At 38.5% G+C, this 15,390-nt stretch overlaps 1 protein-coding gene across 1 annotated transcript in view; it reads right to left on the bottom strand.

Moving 5' to 3' along the window:
• Nucleotides 1–15,390, bottom strand: part of LOC103811385 (vitellogenin-1-like) — a 42,479-nt gene that overhangs the window by 15,214 nt on the left and 11,875 nt on the right. The window contains exons 11-22 of the mRNA XM_009084355.1: nt 14,165–14,383; nt 11,862–12,079; nt 11,692–11,776; nt 10,691–10,772; nt 8,433–8,557; nt 8,256–8,357; nt 8,045–8,164; nt 7,596–7,785; nt 7,414–7,507; nt 7,117–7,302; nt 1,923–2,067; nt 175–394 (exon numbers count right to left, since the gene is read on the bottom strand). Of these exons, the coding sequence (XP_009082603.1) occupies nt 175–394; nt 1,923–2,067; nt 7,117–7,302; nt 7,414–7,507; nt 7,596–7,785; nt 8,045–8,164; nt 8,256–8,357; nt 8,433–8,557; nt 10,691–10,772; nt 11,692–11,776; nt 11,862–12,079; nt 14,165–14,383 (1,786 nt within the window). The remainder of the gene's footprint in view (nt 1–174; nt 395–1,922; nt 2,068–7,116; nt 7,303–7,413; nt 7,508–7,595; nt 7,786–8,044; nt 8,165–8,255; nt 8,358–8,432; nt 8,558–10,690; nt 10,773–11,691; nt 11,777–11,861; nt 12,080–14,164; nt 14,384–15,390) is intronic.

Below are 15,390 nucleotides of genomic sequence, written 5' to 3'. Positions count from 1 at the left end.
CCTGCTGCGAGTGTAGTCTGTTGCCAGTACTGGCAGGCCTGGCACATCTAATGGTAGTTTTAGTGGTACCTGAGATGCAAGAAATATTAGTGTACATATATATATGTATATACACACACCTACCTAGCCACCCACACACCCATTATTTTCTTTTTTGAGCACGGTTGTATTTACCTGGCTTGAAACTCAGTCTCAGGGCATGTTCTCCAACTAGGTAATAAAGAGGCACATTTTTGATAAATGCTGCATGTACACTTTTCCTCTCAATGCACACTTGAACCCCAAATGTACTTGCATTGGAGCACACAGACTGAACAAATGGCTCTTTTCGGGAAGAAGATTGTCCCAAAGAAAAGAAATTTTCCGATGAAATGTCCTCTGCAGATTGTCTGTCCTATTAGATAGCACACATGTCAAGTTAAGCTGGACAACAGTAAGAGGAATGCTTGCATGTTATGCATCCTGTTTTGGTAATGGTTACATGTACTATGCTGGAGGAATTAACCAGTTTGTTTGAGATAGCAAGGCTGTGATATAGGACAGCTTAGTTTTAAATTGGACAAAATTATCATCTGAATAGGTCGATTAGACTTTAGTGTAAAATGAGTTTCAAGCTATAAGAATGGAAAATTATATCATGAATTAATTCTAAATATTTAATTTTGTTTTCCTGGAGTATTAGACAGTGTTAACAGGTTCTTGATAAAACTGAATGTGCTCTAGACTGACTGCAGTTTTTACCTTTGTTTTTTGATTTAGTCAAATTTTCAACTATGCCTGCAAAAATTCTCAGTTGAGGTCCAACATGAATGTGATACTATACCAATTAGATGGTCAAAACATATCATATATTAGAAATTTCCACTAAAGACTATGCAATTTACATGTGTTAAGCAATGCTTGCAGAAGAACAAATTAAAATTAATTAAAATTGGAATCAAATCCATGCAATGAAAACTATGATTTCCTGAAGCAATGAAGCAAATACTTAAAGACACATAATCATAAGCTTTCATTTCATGTGTAATTCAGGTTTGCAATTAATTTCTTACTCAGTTTAACATGTCTCACAAGATTCCAAACTTGCATGAACCCCACCAAAAATAAAATTTCTAATGATATTGGGAAATGCACCAGTCAGTGCCCTTTTCCAGTTGCTGTTCATTTTAGAATAATTGTGGACTGCTGAGTTTTCAGGAAGGGCATCACAGAGGCACAAAGCAGAAGAATGTAGCTTGTTCCAGGACATTGGAAACTGCTCTCACTGATAGCACATTTGTCTATTGGCTTCTTCATAAGCAAGTGCTGTACTCATCCTCTGTTCATCTCTTATTTTATCTGAAAACCCTACAGAGTTGCAGGACAACAATGAAACCAGAATGGTACAGTCTATTCCTTGCCTCTGTCAGTCTTGCACTGAATGAATTGTCACAGAGGTGCCTTCATAACACTGCCCATCTTAGAAAGCCTATACTGGCTTTTATGGAAACCTGGCTCAGAAATTCATCAGACATGACACACAAACTGCCATGCATCCTTGAATCAGGATGTTTATAAGCGTTAGATTTGTCTCTACAAGTTGAGCAGTGGAACATTTGCGACTGCTCCAGGAATGTGATGCTTGCATAATTGTTGCAAAGCATTTTAAAGATTGTGGGCCTATCCTGTAGATGGCAGTGTAAAATTAATTACCAAAGAAAATGTTTTTGCTTTAGAAAAATGTTGCAACTCTGATGTATTACACTCCAGATTTTAAAATAACGTTACTATAGGGCTATTTGTGTTATTAGATCGAACCTGACTTATTTTGAGTGAAGCAACATTGGTCAGAGATGAATTGCACCTTTTCCTATGGAGAAAAGAAATGGTCCCCTACTGATTAAAAGCCAAAAAAAAGAATAGTCAGACACTACATCATTTACCCTGATGTTATCAGTCTCGCCTGATGCAGAATCGGAATCGAAAGACATCTTCATTATGTCGGGCACTGCTTCAGGTAAAAGAACTGGAGTCATCTTACTAGCAGCCAAATCCCCAATATTTCGTGTAACAGCAAATGTCTTAGACCTGCAGAATAAACATTAGAGGGAACCTGTATTGATAAAGCACTGCTGAGGAAAAGACCCAAATAATGTCTTGTAGCACGTATCCAGCAACATGTATCATACCTTGCAAATCGCTTTACAGATATTTACAGCATCCTTCCTATTAGCTGTGCTTTCAAGCACTGCTAAGAGTAAATAAAGACACAGAAAAATCTCAGGGGCAGATAGCTCAGTTAGGCTTTTAGAATCATGTGTATGGGTTAAAAGCATTGCAGATGGTCTGATCTCCATAGCCTAACACCTTGAACAACAGCGCAGTTACTTAGAAGCCTGGCTGCAGACTACATTATTATATTTTTGAGTCTCTTATTTTGATCTTCTGGACTTTTAAATTTTTAAAGTCATCTTCTGTGTATTCACTGCACTACACTTGGTTCTAATTTCTTTTGACCTTATATTTGGGAAAATACTGTCATAACTTCAAATAACAACCTGGGGACTGGTGGCTACTGAATGCTGTTTCCCATGAAATTTTTATTAAAGCAGAGTTGAAGAAAGGAGCCTGAAATCATCAAAGTGTCTCCAATTTGATTTAAATTTGCTGGTATTCATGGCCTGGCCATGGCTTGGCAAGACATCAGAGGGAGACATGTAGGAAGGTCAAGAGCGTATTTACGTAAATGTGCTCAGTACATGGTTTCTGGTGTTGTGAACTCTAAGTGTATTAGTCAGGATTCAGGATAAGTGATATAAGGTGCAGCATGAGACTGAGACTGTCATGGCTACATATCCTGGTGCCCTGGCTCTATACCCCATATTCTTTATGGAAGTTTTCACAGTGATGTAATAACCGAGTTTTGTTTTGGGTCAGAGGAACACCTCGAATGCTGAACAGTTTTGTGAGATGAAAACCTATTTCCTTCAGCTATTAACACTGTGCTAACTCTACCTTATTAGCCATTTATCAGCACTAACATCCGGCTCAAAATTCCCCATGTGCTGTTTCTCAAGTATGAAGCTGCTCTGCTTGCCCTGGGGCTTTCGTGGCCTGCCAATGGAGGTGACTGCTGTGACGGTGAATGGAAAGATGGTCTCAAAATGGTCTCTATTTTAATACGGTCCACACCATACTAGCCTAAGCAATTCCAATCTAACCTATTTGAAAGATGAATTTGTATTCATTTGACAGCCCTCTCTTCCTCTTGAAGGCTCCTACCGTGCTATGTGCACTGTAAAGCACACAATTGCTCTTCATGTGGAACACCTCAATAAAACGTATGTCACCTGTGGGCTTTGTTTTCTTTTCCATCTCTCTCTTTTTTTAGATAAGGACATGACAGCAACGCTCCACGCTGGGTGATAGGAGAACCTTGAAGAATGGAATCTGAAATAAAATATTCTCCCTAACAAGCTGAGAGGATAAAAGAAAATACAAATCAACTTGCATTTCAGATGGCTCATCTGGGTAAAGAGACAAAAAGGGAAATGGTTTTATTTTAATCCCATTCAATAATTCAAATGACCACTGAACTGCAGGCTCAGTCTCCAAGCAGAAAGCCCTGGGGTTTCTTTTCCATTTTTTTTTAGTATTTTTATGCCAATAGTCTACTCCTGCCACCTAATGAAAGCAGAGGATCGATTCCTCCCTGTTGAGCACAGAGAGCCGACAAATGTAGCTGCATCACAGGTGACACATGTCAATGTCTGCAGAATCACACGGCACAGTAAAAATAGGCTACAAGAGCCAGCTCTAGTGCTTTAACAAGAAAAAACAGTCACAAAGAAGGCCTAAAGCTATGGTATGAAAGAATCTGTTCTCTCTGATCCCACACAAGGGAGAAAAAAATAAAAAGGAGAATTTCCAATATGTATTAGTGCATTTTTTGGATGAGAGAAGAAGCTGTGCTATAATATAAGCCAAATTCACTGCAGGGGTAAGGGACAAGTAATTCAGCTGTGTTGGGCCCACTGATGTTTCAGAGTGTGTCCTTACATCCCTAACGTGGGGACAGAAGAGCTCAATGTCTGTTTAAAACAAAAAACAATCAATAAAAAACCCTATTTCCCCAGGTTTTAAAGCACAGCATGACATCACATCTAAATAAATGAGAAGCAAGACACAATCATCCAGACAGGTTTTTAGCTTTCTTTCTGCTGTGGTGAAAGAGAAAATTCTGCCTTTCCTAAGCATCTTCCTTCCTACTTGGTGCAAAGGTGTTCCATAAACAGAGACTTGGAGCACCAGCTGTTTCCCTTCTCTGCCCCTACACATGCTGTGCTGCCTCGCGAGCTAATAGTGTACACTGGCTCTTCTGCATATTCTGCTACACATGCTCTATACATGTTGGACAAAATGCTGTAATTTCCTAATTCATCTTATAAAAAATATGTCCATGCAAAGCAATTTCTGCTTATCCTACGGTTAAAGCAAGCAGAAAAGCCATATGATACAAGCCCTATTCAAGATTATGTATATACTTCAGTAGCCTGTCATTATGAATATGTGATCTATTAGTGAAGTGTATTCTCTGGCAGCTCTCCACATTTATACTTTAATCACAGGGCTCTAATTTCCCCTGAAATTTGTTTGATTTTCACTTCTTCTTATAGAATTTGTTTAAAAGTATGTTTAAGTAGCCATCTGTAGTATACTAAATAATTATGTTAAAAGAACCTTAAAAATGACCATTATTTTTAATTTAATTTAACTTTGATAAGATCAAATTGAAACACATGCTATATATTCTCTCCAAGGTACAATTAATTATTTTGCTCTGATTTTTGCTATAGAGAGACTTGAGTCCATAATGTGCTGATTTGTCTTGGGAATGCAATCTCTCTATGACCAAAGTTTCCTTTTTTTTTTTTTAGATTGGAGTCCATGATCACTCACCTGAGTTTTTGTTTGGCTCCTGAAAATTTATATAAATCCTACTGCTGTGACAGGGTATAACCTGTATGGTGTGTAGGCTATAACTGAACTTAATGCCATTGAAGACTTTGCTTCCTATGTCTGGATGTGAGAGATGAAGGGGAAAATAATATCACATCCTGCCCAACTTTAATGACATGTACTATAGTAACCCACTGACCATCAAGACAAAGTGGCCAATACCAAAATATTTTGAACATAGCTCACAAACAAATGAAAGAGCAATAGCTTTCTAAAACTTTTTCTTTAAATGGGGGAATTTAAAACTGAGAAGGGAAGGTGTCAGAATACCTCTACAATATTTAATTCAATTAGTTCTTTTAGATCTATGCAAAATAAAGAGAAACACTATGTTGAACTAAATTTTTTGACTCATTCTATATAGAATATATATATCTCCTTTCTCTTTCCATCATGCCTGCTTGTTTTTCTTCATACCTGTAAGATTTTACTTTGCTTGATCTTTGACCTCCTCAGTAATGCAGTTCAGTGTTACATTCTCTAGTTATTGCTTTGCCTTCACTTGTGCTCATTGCTGTTTCATTGCTCTGTGTGGTTTCCACTGACCATTTGCTTTGTAATGGTGAATGGGAATGCTTTTTGGGGAGAAATTGATGGTGCTAAAAGTTAGCTAGTGAGTATTAGCTTTCTCATATACTTCGTGTTATAGAACTGTTTCCAAGTGACCACACTATAAATGGTAGTGCTGCAGGGCCTAGAGCAAGGATTGGACTGGAACTCCTGGGATCCTCTGCTGTAATCCCTTATGTCTGATACTGACTTGAGTTCTGTTTTCTGGAAATGCATTTAACCCTTTTTTGTGTATGACTTAATTTCCCCTTAAGTCAAAGGAAGAAAATATTTTTGATTTTGCTTTGTAGGGAGGATCCTTCTGCTAACATTTGTAGCTTTACTTGAGGCTGTAAACTCATTGTCCAATATTCTCATTTCATTTCAGCATCTTTATTGAGTTCATTAATATTCACCCCACCTTCTCCAACAGTGAGAGCTAGTGAGAGTGGGTACCTGCTGTCCCTGATGACCTTGGGAGCAGACTGGCCTGGCCTACACAGGAAACTGAACCAAACAAAACATGCAGCTAACTTTTTCTCTATGAACTGCTGAAACCCTCCCTCCTCTGCACAGAGAACCTTATTACAATCACACTTGATGTAGTGAAGGAATTGTCTTAGGGAGGAGGATGTGATGTCAAATGCGTTTCAAATGGTCTGTGACCATTGAAGGGCAACGGAGAATAATGATTAGCCTAACTGGTGGTTAAACTTAGGAGACCTGCAGAGTGTTTCTGGGCCATCAGCCATGAATGCTAATTGCAGCTGGATCAAGCAACTGAGCTCTTTTGTTACGGCTGTATTCCTAGAGCTGAAACTTGTTAACATTTCAGCAAATTGTATAATAGCCAATTTCTGTTGTCAGTGATGCTTTTTCCTTTGTGATGAATTTTCAGCTTGCCTTTCTGAGGTTTTTTTTCATGTGTGTGTGTGTGTGTAAAGGTTTTTGAAGTTTTGGTCTACCGCTTTGGTTCCTTGGACATACTCTTTCTGTTTCCTCCCTCTCTTTGTGCTTGTATTTCCATCTGTTTTCATTTGTTTGGCATCTGGCTACAACAGTTTTCCAGTGTATTGTAATTGCATGCACTGATAATAAATCAAGTAGACCTAACAGGTAAGAAAACCAAATGGCAGCCACAGGGAGACAAGGTAAAACCCCAAAAAACCACTAAATCATCTATGCTTCAAGGCATCAAAGCAAGTATAGATGGGTTTTCTGTTCTAAATGGTAGGAGTCTGGTGGCTTATTTTGTACCCAGTGTCTCCAGTTCAAGTATTTGTATCAGGGTAGAAATTTCATGTCATTTGTGTTTCAAATAGCTTATGGTTCTCAACAACTGAGATATGGTCCTAAGGAGGTTTTTCAGATGAAGACAACAGGAAGTAACACATTTTCAAGCAAAACTTTGGTGCATGTCACTTCATTTAAAATAAATAAACTACACCAGTCATTGTCAGTTATCCAAGCTGTAAGTCAAAGACAAGATCCCTAAGCAAATATTCTGGTTTATGTAGAATGACTCTGCTTAGTTACATAGAAGCATATTAAGTAAGTGCTATGTCTTACCTTGCACTAATTATGTTAGTCTCTTCTTTACATGGTGGAATTTCAATTTTGATATTTTTTTCCTTCATATGGACAGTGGCAACAACATTCACAGGTACATGAGCATTAATTTTAGTGTGTGCTTCCAGCCCTGCCTGGATTGTACGTGTGTTGATTCCCATTACAAAGGTAATCTCCTTGGCCATGCTGAAAGGTAGAATGAGGATATAATTATGTTCAAGCAGCAAACAGCTGTTGAATTTTTATGGTCTCTGTCACTTGAAAATATTATTCTTTTATTTTACACTAAATATTTACCTTAGACTCGTTTTGGATCGCAGTCTAATGTTGGCATTTAGTAACTCAGTCAATCTGAAATCAGACTTTGGAGAGGGTGTAATCTGTGCTTGAACTATTACAAAGAAAGCAAAGAAAGCGTTAAAAATGCCTTCCAGTACTGGCAAGCATGTTTGTATTGCTCAATTCTTGAGATATATTACCATTTCCTGCCACTTTTGTGATAGAAGAGTAATAGAAGCTAGTCTCTGTTGGGAACCCAGTGCAGGTGGGCACAATGCGACGGATCTCAGAGGACAGGAAAGCCTTCGTCCACTGCCTCCCTACACCACTTTGAAGGCTACTGATTATTCTTCTTAGCGATGGGATTTTATCATCATATCCATACCATGCCTGAAATTACAGAGTTCAACATGTCTAAATAAGCAGAACTTGAATATCATGATCTGAGTTAGTAACTGTGCCTCAGGAGAAACTCTGCCAGCAGTTATTATAACTAATCTTGATCAAAGTTGACCTTATTTGCCTTGATTAATACTAAAGACAAAAACCCAATCTTGAATAAGAAAGTTAAAAATAAGGAGAGAATGTGTGAAAGAAACAGTATTTTAAAGGTTTTGATACTTGAGTAGTGTTGTTTTCAAAATGATACCTGCAGTGCATTTTGGATGGCATTTTTATCAAGTCCACCAAAGAACAACTCTTGTCCAAACATCTTCAAGTAGCCTGATGCAAAAGGTTTATCACTGGAGAATGCCTTCCAGTCAGAGAGCTGCGTGAGAAGAGGACAAAAGTCTAATTCTTCATTTGCTTCATTTGAGGAAGCAGTATCTTAGAGATTTTTCTTTTTCCCCAGAATTTACCGTTTTCAGGATTTTCTTGAAGTCATACTCAGTCTCCCAGTCCCTGTCAGGAGAGTAACCTTTAGCAAAAATCTCCTGCAGTCCTTCAACTGTTATTCCCACCTGTGGGAAGAAGTAAAATGTAAATGCAAATTGGATGATGGTTGTAAGAAGGAATGAGAGGGCAAACTCAATTACCTCCAAGGGATCAGCCACTCTTCCAAGAAAATGTGTCCGCAGCTGGGACATTGCCATTGTTGGAATTAAGCTACCTGCATTATTCAATACCAAATATTTAGCTGCCAGACCACTCATAAGGAACTCTGAAGAAAAATAGGAGGAAACAGCACAGTTAGTTTTTAAAGTGACAGTGTGCAGGTTGTATCTATTTACTTGTTTCATAATTCAACTGTTACAGCATGATATGAGCAAAGCCAGAAAATACCCAACTTTAAAATTGATGTCATAAACCAGTTACAAACAGAATGTTCTGCATTTTTTAACTAATAATGGGCAAAGTTACGAGCTCCCTGGTCATTGCATGGCGATTATGCTTTCTTATTTTTCTGTTGCATCTGTTATATCATAGAATCATATCATCTAGCTCCAACATCCCTGCCATGGGCAGGGACACGTTCCACTAGACCAGGCTGCTCAATGCCCCATCCAGTCTGGCCTTGACAAATGCTTACAGGGATGGGGCATCCACAACTACTCTCAGCAACCTGTTCCAGTGTCTCATCACCTTCATGGTAAAGAATTTCTTCATAACATCTAATCTAAACCTACTCTCTTTCAGTTTGAAGGCACTGTCCTATCACTCCATGCCCTTGTGTAAAGTATCTCTCCAGCTCTCTTGTAAGCTCCCTTCAGGTACTAGAAGGCAGCAATTAGGTCACCCCCAAAGCCTTTCTTCTCCAGTCAGAAAAATCCTAATTCTCTTACCCTTTCCTCATAGAAGTGCTCCATCCATCTAATCATCTTGATGACCCTCATTTGGCCTCACTCAAACAGGTCAGTGTTTTTCCTGTGCTGGTGACCCCAGAGCTGGATGCAGTACTCAAGGTGGGGTTTCACAAGAGCAGAGTAGAGGAAGAATCACCTCCCTTGCCCTGCTCGCCATGCTGCTTTCAATGCAGTCCAGGACACAATTGGCTTTCTGGGCTGCAAGTGCCAGCTCTTCTCCAGTCTGTTATCTACTAGTACCCTTGAGTCCTTCTTGGCAGGGTTGCTCTTGATCTCTTTGACTCTCAGCCTGTATTGATACTGAAGGTTGCCCTGACACAGGTGCAGCACCTTGCACTTGAATGATAAGGTTATAAGAAAATATTTGCCACTTCACTGTGAGAGTGTGAAGGCATCTGCATATATATGTCTAAATGTCTTGCCCCAAAGATGAGCGAAAAAACCCCTAGTGATCAAAGAAAGCAGTCTTTGGTACCTATGAACATTAGTACACATATTTAGTGATATGAATCTCTGCATATTGAGAGTCAGATTCTCTCAGACCTAGCATTGAACAGAACTTGGATCACCCCTTTGATTTCAGTGGCAGTGTGTAGAGCACGAAGCACTATTTGTGGTGGCCGTGTGTGACAGATGCCAGATTAGAGATAGATGCAGCTGACATTATTGCCTGCCATTAAAAATTCAGCATCTAGCACCACAAAGATCTGTGATGCTGAGGGCAGATTTTTGTTTTTATCAAGGAAATAGGTACTGCATTACAGCCGTCACTATGGTAACTCCTCCAGAATGGATTCACTGAAACACATTTCACCTGTGGCTAGTGGTGACAAATCAAATCATAATGCTGGAGAATGGATCTTCTTCCCATACCAGTGTAGTGGGAGATTGATTTAATTTAATTGCATTATCCAAGGCTAAGATTAGCATGAGTGAGACAAGGATCTTGCTCTTTATTCTTCAGGATGAGAGGTTTAGATCCTACATATGAATGGCAACCAAGTTTCTGACAATGGTCTTCACTGAGAAGTAACAACAATCCCCTGATGTGCTGCATTTCCAGGCTACAGCCAGAATAAAGTACTACATTTCACATGGCCCCCTGCCAGGTTCCCTCATGCATACTGCACCCTTCTTTCTCTCTGTGTGAAAATTCAGATGGCTTCATTTCAAAAGCAAAAATAAGAAGACAAAAGGTGTGATTAAAACAAGAAATGCATATCTGGCTATTAATGGAAAAAGTATCTATCTTTGAATGTATTTTAAATAGTACAAAAGTTCACACAGTGCATATTAGTGACTGTATTTCTTTGGGCACTCTGTCTCCATCACTGAGGCAGAAAGCACATCTATTGTATATTACCATGGTTGTTGCAGTATGTATTATATTTTTTCTATTGTAGACCAGATTAAATGGTCATATAAAACCTACAAAACTCAGACAGGACATGTAATAAGATCTATAAAAGTCCTTTAAACCACATCCCTACCTCCAAACCCAACAGGCAGAAGTACTTTTACACCCAGCACTGTGGATTTCAGATGGTTCAGAGTCTCTTTTTCTATTGATTGCTTTGAAAAGAGTCTTTACATGTACCAGTGAATAGCAAAAGTGCTAAAAACATCCAACTCCTGATAGATAAACAGCATGTGTAAGGAGACTGTGTTTGAAGATATAATCTCCCTAGTCTGCTAGCTACATATGCCAAATCACTTAGGCTGTCATGGTCACTTACACAGAGGAGTTGTTTAAAAATCTACTGAGAAAAAAAACATACATGGAAAATAGCAGCAGCTACAATTTGAGCCAGCAAGACCTGCCTTCTAATCTGGTCCTCCCTGCTTTGACTACATTTTTATGTTCAAGTCCTATTGATCTAACTGGTCAGCCTCCAGATCCCATGCATGGATCTGCTCATTCCAGTAAAGACTCCTGGTAGGAAGATGCAAGAAAATTCTTTAGACAATAAGCCTGAGGTAGCTGGTCATGAGTGCAATGAATTGTCACATCTGAATGTTTTCAGAGTTTGCTGTCTCACTGGGCACAACAGTTGGGGTGAAGAGTAATTAGCATCACATTTGAATTCAGCAGGGGTTGTAGGTGCTCAACACTGGTAGAAATGAATCCACTTCAGCATTTAGGTCCTTTCTGTTTGTTTGGTGCTGAATAATGCTATGAAATTGTTAAGCACCACTGAGACTATGGCATTTGATACAGGAGCCTGTGCCTCACTGGCTAATAAAAATGGAGGGTTAGAGCCCCACAAGCCCTCTGGTAATTTCTTGCTGTTGGTGTACAATGCAAACCACACAGGGACCTAAATACTCTTCAAATGGAAAACCTGAGATTAGTTGTTTTGTTTTTTTTCCCCACTGAACATCAGCGAATATGGAGGAACAACGTGCAGCTGGCTAGGAGAATTAGGTTCTTATGCTGTACAATTTTTTTCACACATTCACATATTTCTCTACAAAATCTTCTGAATCTCACCTTTAAATTTTTTTTGCTGAACCGATACCCAGATCTGTCAAATTTGGGACTTAATGCTCTGATAGCCATTCTGCAGGCAGAAGCCCTGAAAAAAATTGGTGAGCACATTAACACCTCAATTAATTTGCAACAAGTTTTTCTTCTAAGAAAGGGGTCCAGATTTTCCTTACATCACTTGAAGATCTGGAGCTGTGCTTCTGCCCAGGGCCCTCAAGTGAGAGTAGATGAAACTTGCCACTTGCATGCTAGGTTCCTTCAGCACAGCATCAGCTAATGTCATTACTATTGGAAGACTTGGCTTGGTTTCAAGCAAAACCACCGCAGCTAACATTCGGACCCGAGGATGAATTTTGTGATTCAGGAAAATCTCAAGGGTAATAGCCTGGACCTGAAAATAGTAGATATATTCAGATTTATGGTATGTTCAAACATACTGCTAATAACCATTCAACACCAGTGAATGATCGCTTCATCACTAGTGCAGTAAAAATTTGTATTAATCATTATGACAACAGTGCTTCTGATTTCATAGTCTGAGTGCTGGAAGGGGCATTATGGTAAAGTAGTCTGACTTTCTAAACAATCAAAGCCAAGGAATTTCACTGGGCAACTTCTACATTAAGTCTGTTATCCCTTTTTGAGCTATACCACAGTAGGTGAAAGATTTCAGGGATCCATTACATACCTGACAAGTGATTTCATTGATCACTTATCCCTGCTTATAAAGGTATGACTTACTTCTAAACATTTGATCTCCTGGGGCCCTTTCTGCTAAATAATAGAATAAAAATAAAATAAATAAAACACAGGTTGCTACCAGAAATCTCTATGGCCATGTAGGGAGCTTAAACCAAAATTTTATGCAACAGCTGCAATTTCCACAGTGCTACTTGTGACCAATGTGTTTGATCTCAGCAATATTCAGTGTCAAGACTAATTTTATACTGGATCCTTTTCAGTTTCCATAAGTGGCACCAAAGCCTTTGGCTCTAGCTTTAAAATGGATGTGGATGGTGTGCCACTGTTCTGGCAAGCCCTCTGCACAGTCCTGTCCTGCCGGGGAGAGTGAACATACATGCGTTCTAATGAAGAATGATCCAAAAAACTTCAATAAACTTTGTAAAGACCCTGATTAGTTTAATTAATTTGAATATGTTATATAATAATATGCTATGTTTGAATATGTTGAATATTGATTATCAAATACAAGCATAAAAGCAGTGATAAAGATGCAGTAGCCTCTTTCTAAATGCAACTGCCTTTTCAAACTAAACAACAAAATGACAGGCTATGAATTAAGTCTGTTTAATGCAAACATGTGTGTGTACCTAGCTGGAAACCAGATATTAAATTGGTTTTTGAACAATGAAAAAAATCATTCCAGTCATGAACTCACTCCAGATTAATTTTCTGCAAAGAAAATGGAACTAAAGAGTGATCTGACTCACATGTGGAAAGTCAGGCCAAAGAGCAATCAAAGACATGGCATTGTTTCCAGACACCAAATCAGCTTTTTGCTTCTGCAGCAAATACCCTAACTCCTACCCTTGCTATTCACTCCTTCCCCCTTGCTTTTCCCCATCCAGCTCCTGCACTCTAGTAAATTGTTTCTTTATTGTTTTGCTTTAAAGCATACCCTAGCACACTGTTGTCTGTGGATCAATATGTGCACTCAGACTGGGAGTCACATGAAAAAATGAGTATAATGGAAAACAGATAGAGATTAGTAAGCAAATAGTTAATGAAATCTTTTATTTTACTTTCTGTATTAAGAATTGATTTACATAAAAAATATTCAACACCAGGAAAAAAATCTTGAAAACCTTCTAAAGGTTTCCTTTTAGAAATGGATTGCTTTAAGGTGAAAATGACTGTAAAGTGATGACTGTGGTGGATGAAAGTATGCTGGTGTAGCCCTTGCATGTGTGATCTAATCATTTTCTTGGCCAGGGACAAAAGTCACATTTAGTAAATGCTCTGTTTATGACTTAAACCCACACAATGTCTGTAAATTTGTAATTAGGATGCAAACCTCTAGTATCTATTTACAATAAGATCTGGTCTTGAATTACAAGCAGACGTGACACTCAGTATTAAATGTCAATTCTCTGAAAACCTTGTTTTGTGGTTCTCTCACATACCAAAGGTGAAGTAGTTCTAAATGTATTTTGCTCAATAATTTAGTTTTCTGTCTAATGTCCTTGGAAACTAAATGTTTGTGATGGAAATACTGATTTGTCTTCAACAACAATGAATGTATCCTTTCAATAGGATATTTTGTTGCAGACTGAAATACTGGAGGTTAATGTCAAAAGAAATAAGACATGCCAACCAAGGAATGGCTAAGTGTTTTTTAAAAAATAAATTATGCTGAATTTGAAGAAAGATCTCTTTTCCCCTTATCAGCCACCATCTATTAGCAGCCTTGCAAGTGAAAGCCACTAGGGCAAAGGAGGCAGATTTATTTCCTTACCATTTTTGGGTCTTTCAGGCCAATGTTTTTCAGGGCCAACACAGCAGTTGCATGGACCTTGAGTGGCAAATCTGAGGCACCAGCTGCATATCCTGGCAAAAACTTCTTGATGTGCTTGATGCTGGCTGGATGTCCTACATTTCCAAGGGCTTTCAAAGCCAGGCAAATTTCTTCTGTGGTCGACTTGCTTAATGCCTCTCCTGCAAAGCTGTGAAGAAGCTGAAAAAAAGAAAACAAATCTGTGGAGTTCAATTCCAGTTCTTATCTATATTCCATTCCCCAGCCTATTCTGGGGTTTGACTTTCATAATTTCAGTTTGCTCAATTCATTTATTTAAAATATTTTCAAATTCTTCTTTGTCCTCATGAATAGAACATTTTATTCATAGAACAAGTATAGCCAAGAAAGCCACAATGAACAGCTTCTTCATCACTATGCCTTAAAGTTATCAAGTAAGGGTTTTAAAGGAAAAAATAATGGCTAGGAACTAGTTCCCACTGCCTTTCAGGGTGAGTTGGGAACTCTGAAATAAAGCTGCTTGAATATCTCTGTCTCATGGTTGAAGACAAATGCAAAAATACAGACACAGTTAAATCTTCAGATTTAAGATTCCTGAAGATGTGGCTAGTGGTGGTGCCCTTCAGCTATTACAGCCTCTTTTTAGTGTGGATTAACAGGTGGCAATGAGATCACTGCCAAAAAATCAGGTCATTTCACAGCCTTCATTGTAAGCAGCTGGATCACACTTGCATTTGCATGGCAAGATTAGAAGTAGTTGTCTGAAGGCTGAAAGAGAAAAGAACTAAATCCTAATAGATGACTGTTTCAATGCTAAGAAATGGCTCAAAAATGGAAACTGAGATGTTAGAGAATAATTTCAATACAGTTTCCATGCTTTAAAATAATACGTTGGAGATCCCTTGGTGGTGTAGAAACAGTCCACTTGATATTACTAATCAAATGAATGGTCGTTTGAAATGCATTGAATAAACCTCCTTATTCAATGCATTATTATCATCATTATTATTATTTGCTTTGGGAAAGAACTTTCATTCTCTGACACAGGGCTTTCTCAGACTTAATTAGCTCAAGAGCATTGGTGGCAATCGTAACACAGGAGATGCATGTAGGAATGTTGGCTGTACCTGTGTACTACAGGAAAAAAATTCATGTAAGGCACATAGTATATGTGGAACACCCTGCTCTAACTGGGGATGGCAGACTCA

Source organism: Acanthisitta chloris, unplaced genomic scaffold (assembly GCF_000695815.1).
Source record: "Acanthisitta chloris isolate BGI_N310 unplaced genomic scaffold, ASM69581v1 scaffold5421, whole genome shotgun sequence".
Lineage (NCBI taxonomy): Eukaryota > Metazoa > Chordata > Aves > Passeriformes > Acanthisittidae > Acanthisitta > Acanthisitta chloris.
Note: the sequence above shows the minus strand (reverse complement) of the source record. Positions and strands in the feature narration are given on the sequence as shown.